This window comes from Astatotilapia calliptera, chromosome 22 (genome assembly GCF_900246225.1).
Source record: "Astatotilapia calliptera chromosome 22, fAstCal1.2, whole genome shotgun sequence".
Lineage (NCBI taxonomy): Eukaryota > Metazoa > Chordata > Actinopteri > Cichliformes > Cichlidae > Astatotilapia > Astatotilapia calliptera.
Genome location: NC_039322.1, coordinates 19,479,063 through 19,498,099, shown reverse-complemented (window position 1 = coordinate 19,498,099; position 19,037 = coordinate 19,479,063). Strand labels below are relative to the sequence as shown.

The 19,037-nt window shown below is 42.8% G+C and overlaps 1 protein-coding gene across 1 annotated transcript; it reads right to left on the bottom strand.

Annotated features, from left to right (window-relative positions):
* Positions 1–372: 372 nt before the first annotated feature.
* On the bottom strand, positions 373–18,411 carry col1a2 (collagen, type I, alpha 2). Its single transcript, XM_026156104.1, has 50 exons — positions 18,194–18,411; positions 16,536–16,540; positions 15,277–15,312; positions 14,807–14,890; positions 14,221–14,277; positions 13,962–14,006; positions 13,817–13,870; positions 13,672–13,725; positions 13,488–13,541; positions 13,336–13,389; positions 12,748–12,801; positions 12,566–12,610; positions 12,301–12,399; positions 12,046–12,099; positions 11,667–11,765; positions 11,417–11,461; positions 11,193–11,291; positions 11,013–11,066; positions 10,803–10,910; positions 10,648–10,701; positions 10,459–10,557; positions 9,961–10,014; positions 9,766–9,864; positions 9,605–9,658; positions 9,456–9,509; positions 9,300–9,353; positions 9,126–9,179; positions 9,002–9,046; positions 8,668–8,766; positions 8,265–8,372; positions 8,109–8,162; positions 7,933–7,986; positions 7,143–7,196; positions 6,952–7,005; positions 6,747–6,854; positions 6,462–6,515; positions 4,914–4,967; positions 4,648–4,809; positions 4,394–4,501; positions 3,976–4,083; positions 3,743–3,796; positions 3,488–3,595; positions 3,333–3,386; positions 3,139–3,246; positions 2,907–2,960; positions 2,574–2,681; positions 2,196–2,442; positions 1,884–2,068; positions 1,554–1,796; positions 373–1,443 (listed from the first exon to the last, which is right to left on the bottom strand). Exons 1-50 carry the CDS (start codon positions 18,261–18,263, stop codon positions 1,297–1,299), a joined length of 4,062 nt encoding a protein of 1,353 aa, XP_026011889.1. The 5' UTR covers positions 18,264–18,411; the 3' UTR covers positions 373–1,296.
* Positions 18,412–19,037: the final 626 nt, after the last annotated feature.

Below are 19,037 nucleotides of genomic sequence, written 5' to 3'. Positions count from 1 at the left end.
TCACGCATGACTGCAAGCCTTGAATCCAAATCACAGAGATTTATTTGGATGCAAAAGCTGTATTATGCAAGGAAAAAAAGCAACATGAGAGGATGCATATTTACAAGGAACAATGCACTTTAGTAATCACACATTGGCATGGACAGTGTAAACAGAAATTTACTGTACATTAAAATTGAATGTACCGTTGGAAAGCAAGGTAAAAAAAAAAAAGGTGGGGGATGTGAATGAGGACACTGCTGTGCTTCCACAATAGGAAGATGTTTAAAGTCAGTGATGATATGTAAATCATCAGCCAAACTAGAACCAAAGTACAGTGACACACCTTCATCGGTGTCCTTAAAACACGAAAGCACTTAAGTCACTGCGTAGTGTGTTTTGGAACATTGGACATGCTTTATTTCAGAACTTTTCACAATTTATTTAAACATCTCACATATACAAAATAGGTACAATAGACTTTGTTGTGTCATTTTTTGAGAGAGAGGCCGCCTTAAAAAAACCATTCAGAACGAGATGAATTATGTGCTGTCAGAATGAACACTGGGTGTGGGATTGGAAGAGTGAAAAAGCCTGAAGGAAAAAAAAACAAACAAACAAAGAAAAATAAAATCTAGAAAAAAAGAAAACAAAAGAATAAAAACCCAAACAAGACATCAGGTTTAGACTCATTCCACCTGCTTAGAATGGAGGAATATCAGGGGAAGATTGCAAGACTCCTTAAAGGTCAATACAAAATAATACAGTTAAAAAAGTGGTTTGCTCCACAGCTGCATATTAGCACCATAGATCTTTGCTTCAAGTAACCGAGCACCTTCCGATACGGGACAAAGCTTGAAGCATTAGAAATCATAACATCTCGGTTGTGGACCCAGGTTTTGGTAATAGTATTTTCTTTAGGTACAGGCATGAGGTAGTTTAAACCTTTTTTCATGGAAATTGTGGTTTTAAACCTCCTCTTTGGAAGATATACAAAGACCACAAAGTGATGCATACTTTCAGCGTTTTTATTACACTTCTTTTATTTTTTACAAAAGGATGACATGATGTCCCACAACAAGGTGTATTCCCGCGTCCCTTTGGGTTGCTGTATTTATTTTGCATTGCACCAACGCTCCGATCAGTCCGTTCAGTCCTCTCCGATAGTTGCCCATCGTAAGCAAGTGGATGCGCAGAGAGAAATCAGCATTCAGTATAAAAAAAAAAAAAACGAACACAGATAGAAGGGCAGAGATTTTGTTTTTTTTTTCGTTCTTCCTCTCTTTTTTTTCCGGTGTTAATTTATCATGAGTCTATTTATTTGAAACAGACTGGGCCAATGTCCAAACCAAACTCCTGATCAGCTCTACCAATGTCCAAAGGTGCAATGTCGAGGATGGGGAGGCGAGATGGTTTATTTGTTCTGTACTCGATCACTGTCTTGCTCCACTCACCAGTGTGTGTCTGCAGGAGTAAATCGGAGGAAAAGAGAGGTTGAGTATTGGAGCAGAGGTTTAACAACACAAGTCACAAAGCTGCGAAGCAGACTGAAACGTAACAGCAATGCTACTCACAGTGCAGCCGTCCTCTAGCACGGAGAAGGTGAAGCGGCTGTTGCCCTCAGCTCTCAGCTCCACATCGTTGGAGCCCTGGAGTACCACGGCCTTCTTCAGGCTGCCGCTCTCACCGTCCATGTAGGCAACGCTGTTCTTGCAGTGGTAGGTGATGTTCTGGCTGGCCTGGTTGGACAGCAGGCGCATGAAGGCCAGCTGGGTGGCCATGCTCTGGGGGCTGAGGGTCTCATCGTTGTAGGTGAACTGCAGGAAGGAAAGAACCAGTGAGTGTTTCCTGTAGAGGTTAAGCTTGTTTTCATTTCACATGATGCAAGTTGCCTGCTCTCTCACCTCAGTGCCACCGTTGATGGTCTCACCGAACCAGACGTGCTTCTTGTTCTCGGTGCTTCTGTACCAGTTCTTGCGGGCGATGCTCTCAGGGTGGGCGTAGATGCAGGTCTCACGGGTGGTGAAGTCGCAGAAGACCTTGATGGCATCGTTGGTGCAGCCCTGGTTGGGGTCGATCCAGTAGAATCCTTCAGGAAAAGCAGAGAGTCGCATTAACTGGAGTAGGTCAGTTACACGCATGGCCTCTGTAAATGCTTCAGAACATAGTAACAGTGGCACTTTGCTATTATTTTGAGGAGCTGAAGCCAAGCTTACCGCTGCTCCAGTCAGGGTGGCTGAGCTTGATGTCACGGCAGGTGCGGGCAGGGTTCTTCCTGGATCCCTCAGGGGTGAGCAGGTTCTCGATCTGAGTGTTGAGAGACTTGATGGTGGCATCAACCTCGTAGTCCTTGGCTCTCAGAGCAGGCTGGTCAGCTCTGTACTCATCATATCCTCCGGAGACATCGTATCCACCACCAGCAGGGCCGGGAGGTCCAGGCAGACCGGGAGGTCCGGGAGGACCCTAACATGGATAAGACAATGGAGTGATGTGTAAAGAACAGTTCTGTAATAGCACTAAACTGTCCAGGGTGCAAAATAAAAGTTGCAGTATTTAAGAAGGTGATGAAGCTGTTGATATAAAGGCAAACTTACCACTGGTCCGGTGTATCCATTGGGTCCACGAGGACCAGGAGCACCCATAGTACCATGGGCACCAGGTCTGCCATCCTTACCAACGGGTCCATGGGGTCCAGCAGGTCCCTAAAGAAATCACATCACACAAACATTTGTGGTTTTATTAATCTACAAATTAAAGGTGCTCTGTCAAAAATAGCAGGAGTGTATGTGGGTAGGAGTGGCTAGGAGCTAGGAGCTACATACACTTATTTCTCACTAACAGTGAAACTTTTCAATAGGGCATGCACAGATGATCTTCGATGCATGTAGAAGAAAAAAAAAAAAGCAAGCTGCTGGGATTCTACTCACTCTGGGTCCAGAAGGTCCATGAGCTCCAGCAGCACCAGTGTCACCGGAAGGTCCCTGTGGTAAAAGAAAACACATCACTCAGTGGCATTTTAGTGACAACAAGTCTTTCCTCTCCGTGATTACATTGCCCTGCAAATGCTACTGGAATCTGTATTGAAGCATTGTTTATGAGCATAATGGGGCTGAGTATTCATACAGTTCTTGTGCATTATGCTGCTGTGCAGCCACTCACAGAAGGTCCAGGCATTCCCTGGAGACCAGGATGTCCACGCAGACCCTTCATGCCTCTCTCTCCCCTGTCTCCAGCAACTCCCTTCTCACCACGAGGTCCAGCAGGTCCCTACATTGAACAAAGACACAGGCATAAACATATTGTGGTGCATTCCTTTTGTAATTTCATTTGCTTTGCTAGTGTATTATACTTACAGGGGCACCTCTAGCTCCAGCGGGGCCAACAGCTCCAGAGGAACCTGATGGGCCCTAGGGACAGGAAAAAAAGTGAAACAAGCAGACGATTGTAGATAAAAGTACCCAGTAAACAATTTTGCTTATATTGGGAATTTAATGATTAGAATATTTACAGCCTCTCCACGGTTTCCAGGTCTGCCGGCAGCTCCAGTGGGTCCAGCAGGTCCAGGGGCACCAGCAAGTCCCATGGCGCCAGCAGATCCAGGCTCACCACGGTCTCCCTAAGCACGGTGGGTCACGGTGGAAGTTGGTTAATAAAACATAGTATGTATATATATATATATATATATATATATATATATATATATGTGTGTGTGTGTGTGTGTTCTGTGCATGATAATGGCTTAAGGTACACGACAGGGCATTACCTTCAATCCAGCAGCACCAGGACGACCAGGAGGTCCATCGTTACCAGTGTTGCCCTGTGGATTGTAAAGAACAGAGAAGTTTATATAAAAGTTTAACAGGCTTACTATTTTAAAATGTTATGTGATTTTTTTAAAGCAAATATATCACAGAAAATACAGAACACATAATTATATTATTTTAGCACTCTCTATAAATCATTCATAGATCGGTAGTAGGGGTTACAAGTCTTTACCTCACGTCCAGCCTCTCCCTGGGGTCCGGTCATACCAGGCAGGCCAATGTTGCCAGGGGCTCCACGGGCTCCAGGGGGACCAGCAGGTCCAACTCTACCAGGCTCTCCCTGGGATATGACACAGAGAAAATCAGTGGGTCAAATATAGCCAACCAATAACATGGATGCTGTGTACGTTCAGACTTTTGGGGACGAGGGATCTTCCCATTATCAAAAGTGCATGTGGTCTTTCTGAGACATCCTCCAAAATGGAAATTATGGTCTGTCGTCTGGACTAGCACTGTTGTCCATGCATATTTAAAATTTGTTGTCCATGGTTTGAATTGACCAACACTTTCTGAATGATAATACACATTCAGTGGTTCATCAAACAGGTAATTTTTTTTTCGTGGTATAATCAGAACTAGTTTCTACTTACCACACCACCAGCAGCACCAGGTGTACCACGATCTCCTCTAGAACCAGGCAGACCAACGAATCCCTGAAGTCCAAGAGGACCAGAAGTTCCAGGAGCACCAGGAGGACCCTAAAATACATCATCAGTCACACATTTAAGAGCTGAGGATGCAGTTCTTAAGATCTATATATGCACATCAGCGGTATAAGCAAGGATGCCACTAAAGTGTCCTCAAAGTTTCAGTGCACCACAATTTCAAGAGGGCTATAACTTACAGGGGGGCCAGACTCTCCACTGGGTCCCTTCTCTCCAGCAAGACCAGATGGTCCAATCATTCCGGACTCTCCAGAAGAACCAGTGGGACCAGCATCACCACGGGGACCACGAGGTCCATCCTTACCAGAGGGACCAGCGGGGCCAGGGGGTCCAACAATACCCTGAGAGGGGAAGAGAAGGAACGAGGGGTCATGTCAAGTCAGTTTGTATGTTTGAGGTTATTACTAAAATGTAATTTATTAGTAAATGCAAAATCTATACTTACAACAGGACCAGCAGCACCAACTCTGCCGGCAGCACCAGGGAAACCAGTCAGACCCTGACCAGAAACACACACAGTGGTTAAGCAGAGGTCATTCAAAATGTTTGTTGTGTCTACGTTTGTGTGTGTAGATGGGCTGAGAGTTAAGACACGATACACATAGTTTTAGATCTGCACAAATACAAAATTCAATCAGCAGTTCTTCAAATCCATAAGATCCTTTGATGACATTATTTGCTGGTTGTCTAGAAACCTTTCTGAACTGAGCAGAAACTCGATGGAAATATTTGTTGTTGGTCTAAAATTCAAGATGGAAAATCTGTTAATATTTATCACCGCTTTTTCTCAAACACAGCGAGCAGGTTAGAACCCTGGGCATTATTTTTTTACAGTTATCTCAGTTTTGATTGTCATGTTAATAAGGTCACCAGGACTGCTTTCTGCCACCTAAATTGATCAAAAGTTAGAAAATACTTCTCTCAAACTGACTTTGAGGATATGATCCATTCATTCATATCAAACAGGTTAGACTGCTGTAACGCTCTATTTGCAGAACTGTCAGAATTATCAGTATAACTACTTATATTCGTTCAGAATGCAGCAGCCAGAGCCTTACATGTACACGCAAATGTGAACATAACACCCTAATACTGAAGTCACTTTATTGGTTTCCAGTTTAACATGAAATTACCGTTTAAATCTATGAGTTCATAAAGCTCTTTGGTTTGGTCCTCCAACACATCTTTGACTTGTTTAGTGTCTATAAACCAGTCGTACCTCTCAGGTAATCTTTTAACTGGTCCCAGAATGAGATATAAATGAGTGCCGAGGTTGCTTTCAGTTAATGTGATGCTCTTCAAAAACAACCTGACCCCTGACCTGAGGTCAGTTACACCTGTGCCTGCATTCAAAAATGGACTAAAAACCTCTTACAGGCTTACACTTATACTGTATGAGTGTGTATGCTTGTGCGTGTGTGGATGCTAACTTATATTATATGTCTTTGTAGAATTAGTTTTATTGTTTTTATTTCCTTAAGTCATTCCAAAGATAAAAGGATTTTTTGTGTTTTTATCTTTAATGTCAAGCAGATTGATTTTACATGTAGCGAATAGCGAAATGTGCTGTATGAATAAAATTGCCTTTGGTGTTACCATTAAAATACATTTGAGTGATTTAGAGGAAACACTGGAAAATGAACAGATCAAAAGCTGACAAAGTCTGCTAAGTTAAAACAGTGATACTGTGCGGTTATGTGCATAAATTTACACAAATGCACACAATATTGACTCACTAGTACAAACTAGTTCCTATTTGGGCTTATATTAAAAAATATAAACATTTTAAAAAGGGCAGTACAAGAAATAACTGATAAATGGCTTAATCTCATGTTTTAATGTTGCCTTTTTTTAAAGTTCCTAACAGTTTTGATTGGAACTCCTACTCACTGCATGCTATGGTTGCTTTTAAGCCCACGGAGTTAATGAGTGCATTCATGAGAGTGTCGTGTGTGGCTGGTAAAGCTGTTTATTTGTATGTTTGAATACTCACAGAAGGTCCATTGTCACCACGAGCACCAGGAGGTCCACCAGGGCCAGCAGGACCCTAGATACCGGAAGAAGAAATCAAAGTCAGTGTCATATCAAGACTGCTCCCCTCTAATCTATAAACATAAACAGTATTTTGAAATAGCTGTTGATTTTATCCCACTGTGAACACTCTCATAGATGCCTGGTAATGCTAAATCAGTGAAATCATGTTAGATCTCTCTCAATTTGTTTAGCTTTGCTGGATGCGTGTTTGTGTGTGTATATGTCCAGTGAAAGTGGTACTTACAGCAGGTCCAGACTGTCCAGCAGGTCCAGCGAGGCCAGAGGGGCCAACTTCTCCCTTTCCTCCTGAAGGTCCACGCTCTCCTCTTGCTCCAGGTTGACCATCAGCACCCTGTAGCAAGCGTGGTTGTGGTATGTAAGTATTGGCTCATCTTTATCTATTGAACATGACATGGGGAATGGGGTACTGAATTTCAAAATGGGCTTACAGGGGGGCCAGCGAATCCAGGACCTCCAGCGGGTCCAACCTCTCCACGTTCGCCCTGTGGACAACAAGCAGTGGGGTCAAAAAGACTGTTCAAACTAAAAGATGGAAGCTTGTGTTTTGCCAGGTTCTGCTATGAGATATTTAAACGCAAATGTAAGCTAGTGGAACAAGAAGTGATCAGCAGCTACTCACAGAGGGTCCACGAGGTCCAGCTGGGCCGGCAGGTCCGAAGGAACCACCCTCACCCTGGAGGAGAGAACAGGAAACATTTTATTAGCTTACAATTGTTCCAAGCATCCACTGACTTGTCACGCTCCCTTATGTAGGAATATACTTCAATATGCCATATATTATAAGAATGCTCTAAATAGTCAGCATTTTCCTTCTTAAAGAATTTTGTTATTGTACTCTTGGCTCTGTTGGTTGTGTTTATAGAACAACATACACAAACACTCAGGAAAACAAATTTAAAAAATACTTGCAAATTCCTACATTTTGATTTAAATAAATATTTAAATGCCAGTAATAAATATGAATACTTGTTTTCTGCATTATTTTTAGGTTAACCACTGTCATCTTACATTTCATTGCAGGTTGCTCATTGCTGTTATTTTGCATAATAGCCATTAGATGGCGGTGTTGAGGTTCTAGCTTTAGTCATAACAGTGTTTCGGCTACTTAAAATTTCTGTTTTAGAGGGGTGGGACGTCCCACATAAAGGTACTGAGCAATAAAATTATGAAAGTGGTGTGAACGTCTGCAAATGGCTTTTTATTTAAGGTAACTGGTCCTACAGTGGATGAGTTATGTTCAATACTTTTGCTGGCATTCATTTTTTAAATACTGTAAAAATGAATTAAATATTAAAAAACCCCAATCAAACAAAGTTTGTTTGCATTATAGAATCTATATAATCTAAAAACATTAAATTTGGTGGTTTCTTTCTATTATTTATTTAATGGCAACTATTTTATCAACTTACCTTATCACCGTTGGCTCCAGTGGGTCCTGGAGGTCCAGCAGCTCCTTGCAGACCCTAGATTAAGTGAGGAGAGCACACTGAGATCAGGGTTATGACTGACACACTCAAATTGAGGAAATAAATGTGTAAAGTTTTTACATTAAGCATACTAACAAAGACGGGAGAGTTTTACTTACACGGGGACCATCTCTGCCAGGATTGCCATCAGGGCCTTTGTGTCCAGGCTCTCCCTTGGGAGAGGGGAAGAGGGTGTAAGACGCACAACAGCAAAGAAACAATACTCCCTCATTTACACCCATTTTATTTGCTGGTGGCAGATTTCTAGAACTTACCTTCTCTCCCTTGGGTCCAGGAGTACCAGCACCTCCACGCTCTCCGGGCATGCCACCAGCTCCCTGATGTCCAGGTGCACCAGCAGCTCCAGCAGGACCAGGCTCTCCCTGGAAACAAAGAGGATAAACTTGGGTTCATATTTGAACAACATAAATATTGATGTTTTCAATTTTCCAGCTATATACAGATTTTATTATCACATAATTCTTAATTTTTAAAGTTTCTCAGAGCTATCACTGCATAAACAGTGAGATTTTGATCAGTAAGCAATGCTGGAAATTGCTGTGAAAGTGCATTTTAAAGACCATTCCGTGACAGGCCAGAGAACGTCCATGAACTGTCAGGTTTCATGACACATGTTCAGAAGTTCCATCAATTTCTGTAAAAATAGAACTGTCTTACCTTGCCACCATCAGCTCCAGGGGTTCCAGCAGGTCCACGGGCTCCAATTGGTCCCTGAGGTCCAGCAGATCCAGCAGCACCAGGGTTACCACGCTCTCCCTGGAGAAACAGACATGCATATTTTAATTTGTGTTCTCTATATTTGATTCTGAGTATGTTTTTATAGCAATAGATTTAAAGGTTTGAAAAGCCTACAGCATATTAAAGGGTCTTGATTCATTTAGTGCACATATACCTGGACACATATGCACTTTTGACAGGCTTTGCTACTGTGTAAAAATCCTATATTGCTGCATTTGTTTTGGAAAACAATGTCACTGACAGGTGATCTCACCTTGCCACCAGCAGCTCCAGCAGGTCCTGGCTCTCCTGGGATACCCTACAGAGGCATTTTTGTTTGGTTAGACGTGGACTTAAATTTTCAATAATGCTGCTTTTACAGTTTTCCAAATACTTACTCTGTCTCCAGGCTTGCCAGCCTCACCAGCATTTCCAGCGGGTCCAGGCAGACCCTGAAAATATCAAGACTCTACATCAGCTCCACTTGCATCAAAAATTTTAGCAATCAGCTTAAAATGGCTGTAAAATCATGCACCATTTTTCTATATTTAGAGAAAATTATGGATCCAAACCTGGAAGCCAGGAGCACCAGAAGGTCCCTGCTCTCCCTTCTCACCAGGTCCTCCCTGTAGAGAGAAAGAGACAAGTTATCAGAGTCGAAGACAAAGACAATGCAGTGGCTATTATTCATCAAGATCTACTCATGCGCTGCACATAAGATCACGCACAGCAGGTCCAGTAGCACCAGTGGCTCCATTGTTGCCATCAGGTCCAGGGGGTCCCTAGACACAAGGATAAAGAGAGTGATGCCTTTTAACTACTGAAGCCATTACCAAATTAAATTCAAGTTTTATATATTATAACATTTGTGACTTACTCTCAGTCCAGTGGGGCCAGTGGCTCCCCTCTCTCCAGGCTTGCCAGGCTCACCCTAAAACAAAAAGCAGTTAGTAAGTTAATAAGTACAGATTTAGGTTAACTTGAAAAACAAAGAAGGATATAGTTCCATGTTTAATTCTTGAAAAGAAAAAGGCTTACAGAAGGTCCTTTGGGTCCAGGGAAACCAATGTTTCCGGACAGGCCTCTAGGTCCACTTGGGCCTGGAGGTCCACTGCGGCCATCTTGTCCAGAAGGACCCTGGAGCGACAAACAAAGATTGCAGCAGGAAATTATATTTACTGTAAAAACAAAACAGTAGGAACAATAGATGAAATAAAATTGAGGTTTACTTACAGAAGGTCCCTCCTTTCCTGGGGGTCCGGAGCTTCCAGGGCTTCCTGGGAGACCCTGTGGAAAATAATAGCTGCCATGAAATTTCCATTAAAGTTTTCTTATGGAAATTTGCATAGAAAGTTCAGACTTTGCAACTACAACTTGATTAGGCAGGCAGGCATGATACTCTGAGTCTACACATTATGAGGTTTTTATAATCTTGTAAGGTGAAGCCCTGTGTTTTCTTTTTCTTTTAATCATGGACGTTTGTAAGTAAATTCTCAGTGAATATCCAGGGTTTTCATGTAAATCTAACACTTAATAATTTCTTACAAAATTAAGACTTGAAATGAAGACTTTCACTTTAGAAATTCAGAGTTTTTTCCATCTCCATATTAGCTCCATATTTTTTTTAAAACTACAACTGCCAAATATGCACTTGCACTTTGAGGTGTCTCTGTAACTTACTGAAACTGTGAATTATAACCTTCCAAGAACAGGATTTAGTAAAAAGCTCACCCTGAGACCAGCTGGGCCAGGCTCACCAGCACGGCCAGCATCTCCAGGGGGTCCACGAGGTCCAGCAGCACCAGAAGCACCACGGGCACCAGGCATACCCTATGAAAAGGGCAGATGAGACAAATTATGAGACTTAATGTTGCCTGTATTTCAAGCAAAAAAGAGTTTTTTTAATCATTGAATACTTACAACAGGGCCAGTTCTTCCCTCACCACCAGGCATGCCACGGCTGCCAGGAGCACCCTAAAGGAGACAAATAGAATTAATGGCTGATCCCAGTAAAATGTCTCCGGCTGTAGTACATTTATGGCTCAAACTATTAAAGATGACGGGCTGGAACTCACTCTAGCTCCACGGGCACCAGCAAGCCCAGTAGCACCGAGCTCACCAGTGGGTCCTCTCTTGCCCTCCTCACCCTGAGGTCCAGGGGCTCCCTGAGGTCCAGAGTTACCCTGAGGGAAACAACATAGCAAAACGGTCATTAAATGTGCAACAGAGAGGTTTTCAGATTTATTTGGATCAAATTCTAAATGATTATAAGGACATAAACTTACAGGTTCTCCTTTGGGACCAGTATCTCCCTTTATACCCTGAACACCAGGATCTCCCTAAAATAGACAGATAAACAGACACAGTTAATCAGAAGAGCAATCATCTGTGAACAATTATGACAGTACTGGGGCGTAAGGACAGAGAATGTTTCCAGGTGGCTATTTTGTTTCTTGTGTACTCACACCCAGGCCTCTAGGTCCAGCAGCACCCTGAGGTCCCTGTGGTCCGGGTCCTCCTCTTGGTCCAGGGAAGCCAGGAGCTCCGGCAACACCAGGGGTGCCCTAAACAGCAGGTATGGTCAACAGGTCAGCATAGCATCCTATTATATCAAACCATATCAAAATAAAGATAGCTTGGTGTGACCCTGGAAATTTGTATGCACTTTTGGCTCAAGTCAAATACTTACAGCAGCTCCCTTAGCTCCATTCAGGCCATTAGCACCAGGGTTACCCTGGAGAGAAAGACCAAGAAAACAAAGTCAAGTCATTTTATTTAAAGAAAACACATTTTCAACTGATCATGTTAACATGACACCAATCTTCCCTAAAATCATGACTAAATTATAGGAGTCAGAGTCAACTAAAAGACTAATAACAGAAACAGTGGTTACACGTGACCGGAGAGTGACCTTGATGGAAACAACCTTGTATACTTACAGAGGGACCAACGGGGCCAACAGCACCATTGGGTCCGGGCTCGCCTCTAGATCCCTGAGGTCCAGATGGGCCAGTAGCTCCCACGGGTCCGGTCTCTCCCTGTCAGCAGCACAAATACATCCACAATCAAACAGTGTGCCGATATTACCTAGTGGTTGTTGGTTTTATAGTTAAAGCAGCTTAAGCAGCATTAAGTATTTGTTTTGGTTTGCAGTACTAACAGTCAAAATTCCCCTGGGGGCTACTATATAAGAATATGTGATTGGGCAGGAGCTTGCAGGCACTGGTTGTACTTGTCCTATACAGCAATAAAAACTGCCTTTTTTCACCCTAATCGTGAACCTCTCTGAGAGGCAACAGGAAGTGGCATCACACTCACCTTGGGGCCGGGGCCACCGGGAAATCCTGGGGGTCCAGCAGCACCGAGGGGTCCCTGAATAAAGGAAAAGCAGGAACACATAATAAAGTCCAAAATTTAAGAATGAACCTTTTCTGACTTGGCAGGATGGCACATTACAGTATTCATCGTGATTTATATATGAAGACAGGCTGAAGTCCAATCAGGAAAAAGCATCTCAGTGGTATCTTCTCACTCTAACACCGATAAAGGGGTTATAAGTGTGTGTGTACTCACAGCAGGGCCAGTAGGTCCAACATTGCCATCAGCACCACGAGCACCAGCAGGGCCAGCAGGGCCGGGGCGGCCTCTCTCACCAGGAAGACCACGAGCTCCCTGAAGGCAAGACAGTTACCTACAATTATCACCTGTGCAGGTTTTTATACCACAGCATCATTATCATCCCATGAACATGATGCTGACTGACGCAAACAGTCACAAACATCCAAGTCAGATGTCTTTACTAAAATTTTTGTGCATGAAAGGTGAATCTCAAACTCACAGCCAGTCCAGGGCTTCCAGCAGCTCCATGAGCACCAGGCTCGCCCTATGGGAGGGAAAATGGTACGATGAGGAATGTGTCTAAACATTTTCAAATTTATCACTAATAATTAACTGGGAACTATTAAGAATTACAGTTTTTAGTTTTTGATACATTCATAGAGCAGCTAGTTGTCACCTTACCTTGGGGCCAGCACCACCGGGCTCTCCCTTGCGTCCATCCAGGCCAGTGTATCCCTGAAACACAGGAGCACAGTGATGAAGGCAGGTGAAGATATGAGAAATGTGATACAAATATAAATAAATATAACCGTTTAGATCAACATGTGAGAAGGATAATAGATTCAAATTGTAGTGCACTGCTCCAGAGATAAAACAGAACAAGGAAAAGAGTCCAACAGGGGTTATATTATAGGAGACATTAAAAAACGTCTTAAAAAAGCTATTTATAAAATCAAACATGGGTTATAGAAAGCGTTGCATCTGTCTCCATCCATCATAGGAAGGAAATGTTCAATACCTAACACCTTTCTGTGAAGCACTTTTGCAATCCAGTTATGTTAACAGGCTAAGAACTTCAAGGCATCCATTAGGAATTCAGGAGGTTAAGTCCATAATCACTCCCTGTGGAGGTAATTACAATGCAATTTCTAAGGAGCACAGGTGTGTCTCCACCTCCACTTTCTTCTTTTTAGCACTTTGTTTGAGCTCTTAGGTGTCCACAAAGGATCGGGTAAAGTTAAAGCAGAGGGAAAAAAAATCAGCACTCACTCTGTGTCCCTTCATTCCTGGAAGTCCAGGGGTTCCAGGGAATCCACGAGCACCCTGCAAATCAAACACAAAGAACATATTAAGTACTTCACATCTGCAAATCCATTTCTTGCTTATATCTGTTTGTGGTTATCGTGGTGCAAATCTCTTACCTGAGGGCCGGGGACACCTCTGTCTCCGGGCTTGCCAGGTCTGCCATTGTTACCCTGTGAATCAGTGAAATAGACTTTAGGCCACAACAAAGAACTACCGCAGCCACTCGCAAAATATTCACAGAAGAGTGGCAACAAAAATGATTTTGCATTTTGAACAGCAGTTACACTAATGTGTACGTACATCTTCTCCAGCTTTGCCAGGAGGTCCAGGAGGGCCACGAGGACCAACAGCGCCCTGGGAAAGAAAACCAGAGCATTAAGATCTCCAGGATGAACTTTTAAGTCGACATTGAAAGAAGTGTAAATGTTTAGGAGGATGATCTTACGGCCTGTCCGGGCTCTCCAGGCTCACCAGCGTGTCCTGTGTGTCCTTGAGGTCCCTGTTGAATGAGAGGAGATGCAGCATTTAGTCATAAAAATCTTTAAAAAGACAGTTGTATAGGTTTAATTTTCGCACATATTTATACTTACAGAAGCTCCAGGAGGTCCGGGAGGGCCTCTTGGTCCCATCAAACCCTGAAAAGAAGAAAAGAAGTAAACAATCAATCATCAGCTCTCAGTTAGACTGTCATTAAAACATTTTGTGGTGACTGAAATCAAAATTTAAACACGTGAAATACACGAAACTTTCCATGCACTGTAGTCATCCCAAATTATATATGTAAAAATATTAGTTTTTGTGACATATGGGCTAGTGTTGTTGTGTGGCAATGAAGAGAGGGGTCCTCACCATGGGTCCAGGGCCAGGATCAGGGCCTTTTACACCATCGTACTGAGCAGCAAAGTTCTGTTGAACAGAAGAAAGCACAGATTAATACTTATGTATGCATAATAAACACTTTTCTATAGCTAAAGGGCATTAAGACTAAAGTAATTTAGATTTCCAGTTCCAGTAGTTCCTGTAGTTCAAACTTGTCTCACAATCAGCAGCCACAGACTACTGCAAACATGCGCTTTATTCACCCGAAGAGTTTCTTAAAACACTAAAGTTACCACCGAGCAGCTTTATGGATTAAACACAGACAAAATGAGCAAAATGAGTGGTAACCAGGCATGTGGTATCTCTTTTTTTAAAATGCTTTGATCCAAAATGGATAAATGACAAAAAGGTCAAAGATTACAGGGTTAATTAAGGAGACAGAGAGGGGCAACCAGAGGTCAAAAAAATAAAAGAAGCTATACGCTTTTTACGGCTGGTTTCGTGTTTGTTTCCTATGAACGGCTTGTCATTTTTTCCTCAAAGATGCTTTATCAGCATTATTTAGAGCACATTTGCAGTAAACACCATCTACGCAGACTGTTTATTCTCTACTTACTCCTCCAAGTCCAGGGGGACCAGGGGGGCCAGCGGGGCCAGGAAGTCCGGGTAAACCATCTTTTCCATTTGGGCCGGGAGGACCCTGTAAAACAGAGATGACATGAGTTGGTAAACACTGTTATTATTGAACGATGAGCTGCTGAGATTTAAGGAGGCGACGCTTGTCTGTTTTTATCTCGCAAGCTCTTATTTTGAAAAAACGAAGGTGTTTTAAATTGTTAAAATAAATCAGTGAATAAGTCTGCCACACTGTCGTATCAAAGATATCAGAGGCATTCTCATATGTTACAATTAAGAAAAATAGTGCCATTGGAAATGTAAACAAAGGGGTGTGGCCTGCCAAGGTTAACAGGTCAGGTGACGTTGACAAAAACGTTGCCAAAGATGCCTCATGAGTGTAAATGATCAAATACTTCAGTGGCATGTTAGCGTGTTTATCACAGAGAGAGCAGTTTTGCATCTGCTTACCCGGTCACCTCGAGGTCCTTTCGCTCCTCCTGGACCCTGCGGCACAAAAGTCATTCAGTCAGACCAAAAACATGGAGCAGATGGCCTCAGTTTGTTACTTCAACAGCATTTCATTTCAAAACTATCCCCACACTAAAGCGGGCCACCGCTTCTGATCTGAAAACCAGATGCATGCAACCTGGACTTAAACTGTAATTTAAAACAATCTGGGATTTCTTGTATCCTCAGAGGCTAAGCAAGTCAAGAAAAATAAAGGGAAACAAAAGAAAACAGAAAAACTGAGTGATTGAACCAGTCATCATGAAGGTGGCATTTGAACTTTCCTAATATAAACTATGCTTCATGCATCTTAGACACAATCCAAACAAGCCAGAGGTCCAACATTATGCATTATTGCCTCGGTTAAGATAAATAGAAGATCTTTTCAGTCTTTTCAGGGTTCCATGCAACAATTTAATGAGCTGGCAATCCCATTCATTCAGATTATTGCCTTCTATTCTTGTGTGTGACTGTAACGAGGACTGGCCATTGTTCTAAAATAATGCAGCGTGCAGACGTGCTGTCACAGTGACATGTGAATCACGCTCGTGCAGATAAACTAATGTGAGAACCCAGGAGGACAATGTGCATGTGGTCAACATGCGCACATCAGAGATGCTGAGAGGCAACAAAATGAAACATTCAAAACCAGACTGGACAATCACTCAGGAGTATGAGCATGTTAGTCTATGGAACAGCTATCAAGTTACCGCAATCACACCACGCACAGTGGTGCCTGGACGTGGTGAAGCTGTAAACACCAAAAGCAGTGGGTGCTTAGTTTCAGGCAATCTCAGCTATGAGCAGAAGAATTCCCAAATTCAATCTTAAATCAGGATCAGAGGGAGACTCCAAACGGAGCCAAAGCCAGCTGTTATAGGGGCAAACCTCCCTCTCTGGTTCCTCACTGCTGTCCTCAGAAAAGGTCCTTTGTACCAGGCCCCATGGGTGCCTCAGCCCTGTGGTTTTAGCTTTCATTGACACAAACTTAAGCCAATAGGACCCTCACCTATTCATGGACAGGAAGGGAGAAAACTGCAAGAAATAACTGAGCTCAGGGTCTGAAATTCCTAACGGCACTCCTCTGCCATAGTTCAGATTGCTTGAATCGTTAAAAGACGACAGAGACCTTCATTCACGGGCATTTCAGAGATTGTGGAAGAAAAACGGAAAAAACTTTAAGGTATGTTGTTTTCATGGTAGCATGCAGGTGTACTAACCGCAACTGTGGCATTGTAGAGATGAGGATGAGGAGGGAGAGGCAGAAGAGAGGGGCAGGGAGAGAAAAAGGGAATACGCCGTTAGAACATAATAATAATTTTAGGGCAAAACCTGAAAAAGAAACAAAGCAGTTTTCATCTTCTACTTAATGCTTCATGGTTGAATCTGCCTAAGATCTTCGTATTAAAATGCTGAGTGTGTTATTTCAGGTTTAAAATATTCTGGAGACTGTGTTCAAGTCAGTACATTCAAAACTAGAAAAAGTGACTTTTCAAACAGTGCTTTTCTTTTTCGTTCACTGTGTCACACAGTCGGGGGCTTTTTACACTACGCTGATCGGGTGTGTCTGTAAATGCTGAGCAGACGCTTCTGTGCAGGCCTAAAATAAGCATCCTTCCTGCATGTTTTACTCGCTGCATAACATGTCTCAGCCTCTCTTAAAAGCGTAGCTGAGGGCCATGCCTGCACAGTTTGTGAATCACAGCAAACTTCGTCAAACTGTCGGTAATGAATGTGAATGTCATTGTTGGAGCATTCCACATGTTCGCGCTCCAGCTGCGAGCAAGCCTGGACAGGCCGCTTATGCCCTAGGGAAATGAATAGTTGGCCTGCTACAACATAGAAGACAAGACCAACATGATTTGTGATAAGAATGTATTAATTACTCCTGTCTTACTGCTTTTGCTGCAAAAATATTATAATGTGTGATTTTTCTCTGTTTTTTTAAAGGGTTGTTTAAAAACTGGTGACTTCATTCTTTAATGGTGCCTTGTGTTTTGCGTCTCTCTTCTGCACTGTGTTGCAGCTGCTCTCCACGACTCCGGACCAGCTGGTCACGGTTAGAGGTTGGCACAGCTGGGACCTCCCCGTGAACTCTAACACGTTATATCCTATCTGGACCACGAGGTGGCGCACTTGGCGGTTGAAAAGGGATGTGAGACTATTTATTTGTCCATTTCATGTAATATAATATTGCCAAATTTGTCATGATGTGTTACCTGTATAATCATCTTTTAATCTATAAAACCGCTGTATGTTAAATGTATGCTGAACTATACTGCCATTAACTGCAAGGTAGGCTGCTCAAAAAGTACTTTAAGAATCTAAATGTAATTATAAGAGAAAACGTGTCATCGTTTAGTGTCATTTCTGCTTTAGTTTTATAAATGGGGGTTGGAGATAACGCAGATGGTGGCGAGTAGATGTTTGCACCCATGACCACCAGGGGGAGACATTAGAGTTTCCTATAATAAAGCTCATTCCCTGGACGTCTGGATGGAACAATGTGTACAACGCCCCAACAAAAGCTTTTCATCCTATTCCTGAAAGAAAACCTACATTTCGACTCATTTCATTAACTTCACATGCATTACAACTAAAAAAAAAAAAACCCTCTAGACGTTCCTCTTTTAAAGGAACAAAATTTTCTTTTCTCTCTCTCTCTCTTTCCCTTTACGGAAACTAATCAAATCATGATAACTGGGTCCTTGGAAAAAGTGAAGAATCCTCTGCATGAGCTCAATCCGTTGAGTTTTATTCAGCAGGGCTTAAAGCTGTCTTCGGCTTGACCTCGATGTAAGTCCCAAACAAAAGCCAAGATCCTCAAGAAAAAAAAATATCCATCACAGAAGAAAAAAGAGCAGATATTCAAACTTACATTGACATGATGCTAGGTATGAAGTTACTGCAAGCAGCAACAGAATCCGGGTATCCACAAAGCTGAGCATGTCTAAGCAGACATGCAGACTCCTTGTGCTGCTTGAGCCCCTGTTTTTAAACCACTTTCAGGCAGACATACAGTTGTGGTGACACGAGTAACTCCAAACTTAGCAGAAACCTGCTGCCGTGATGCTAGAATAATAAAGTCCCATCAGGCTTATTTATACGACAGGAGGGTCCCTGGTCTGCGTGTCAAAAGTCAGCCCACCGGCCAATGAGAGAAGAGAAACCCAATCTAACTTCCATCCCTCCGCAGCTCAGACTTAGTCATGTGGTGCTACATCTCCCTGCCTCCTCTCCACCAGAACCCGTTTGGCAACGCTTTGGCGATGATGACGAGTGCAACGTTTTAATTAGATCCATTCTCTTTGAGGACGTGGACAGCGTCGAGGTTTAAAAGGGAGATGAAGGCCTACTTTTTTCCTCTTTTTTTTACGGGCTGCAGGGAATCCGTGCTGTCTCTGCGCTAAGAGGTGCGGGCGCAGGAGATTCAACTTGAGATTTCTGTGCGTAAATTATGGGCACATTTCAGGGGCGCGTTGGCGGGCATCATTTGGCACCAACTAGATCAGAGTCCTTCGTTTCTGCGCTGCATTCTACAGAAACAAACTTAACTTAGAGAGAGAGGGTTTTGTGTTATCTTTTCATGTTGGAGTTTAAATGGCTCTTATTTGCCTCTTTATACTCACCGATTTATCGAGAAATTGTTGTATGATACCTTCATTTTACATTGTTTTCACTTTTCCTTTTTTTTTCTTGTGTTGTTTCCATCTACCAAGCTG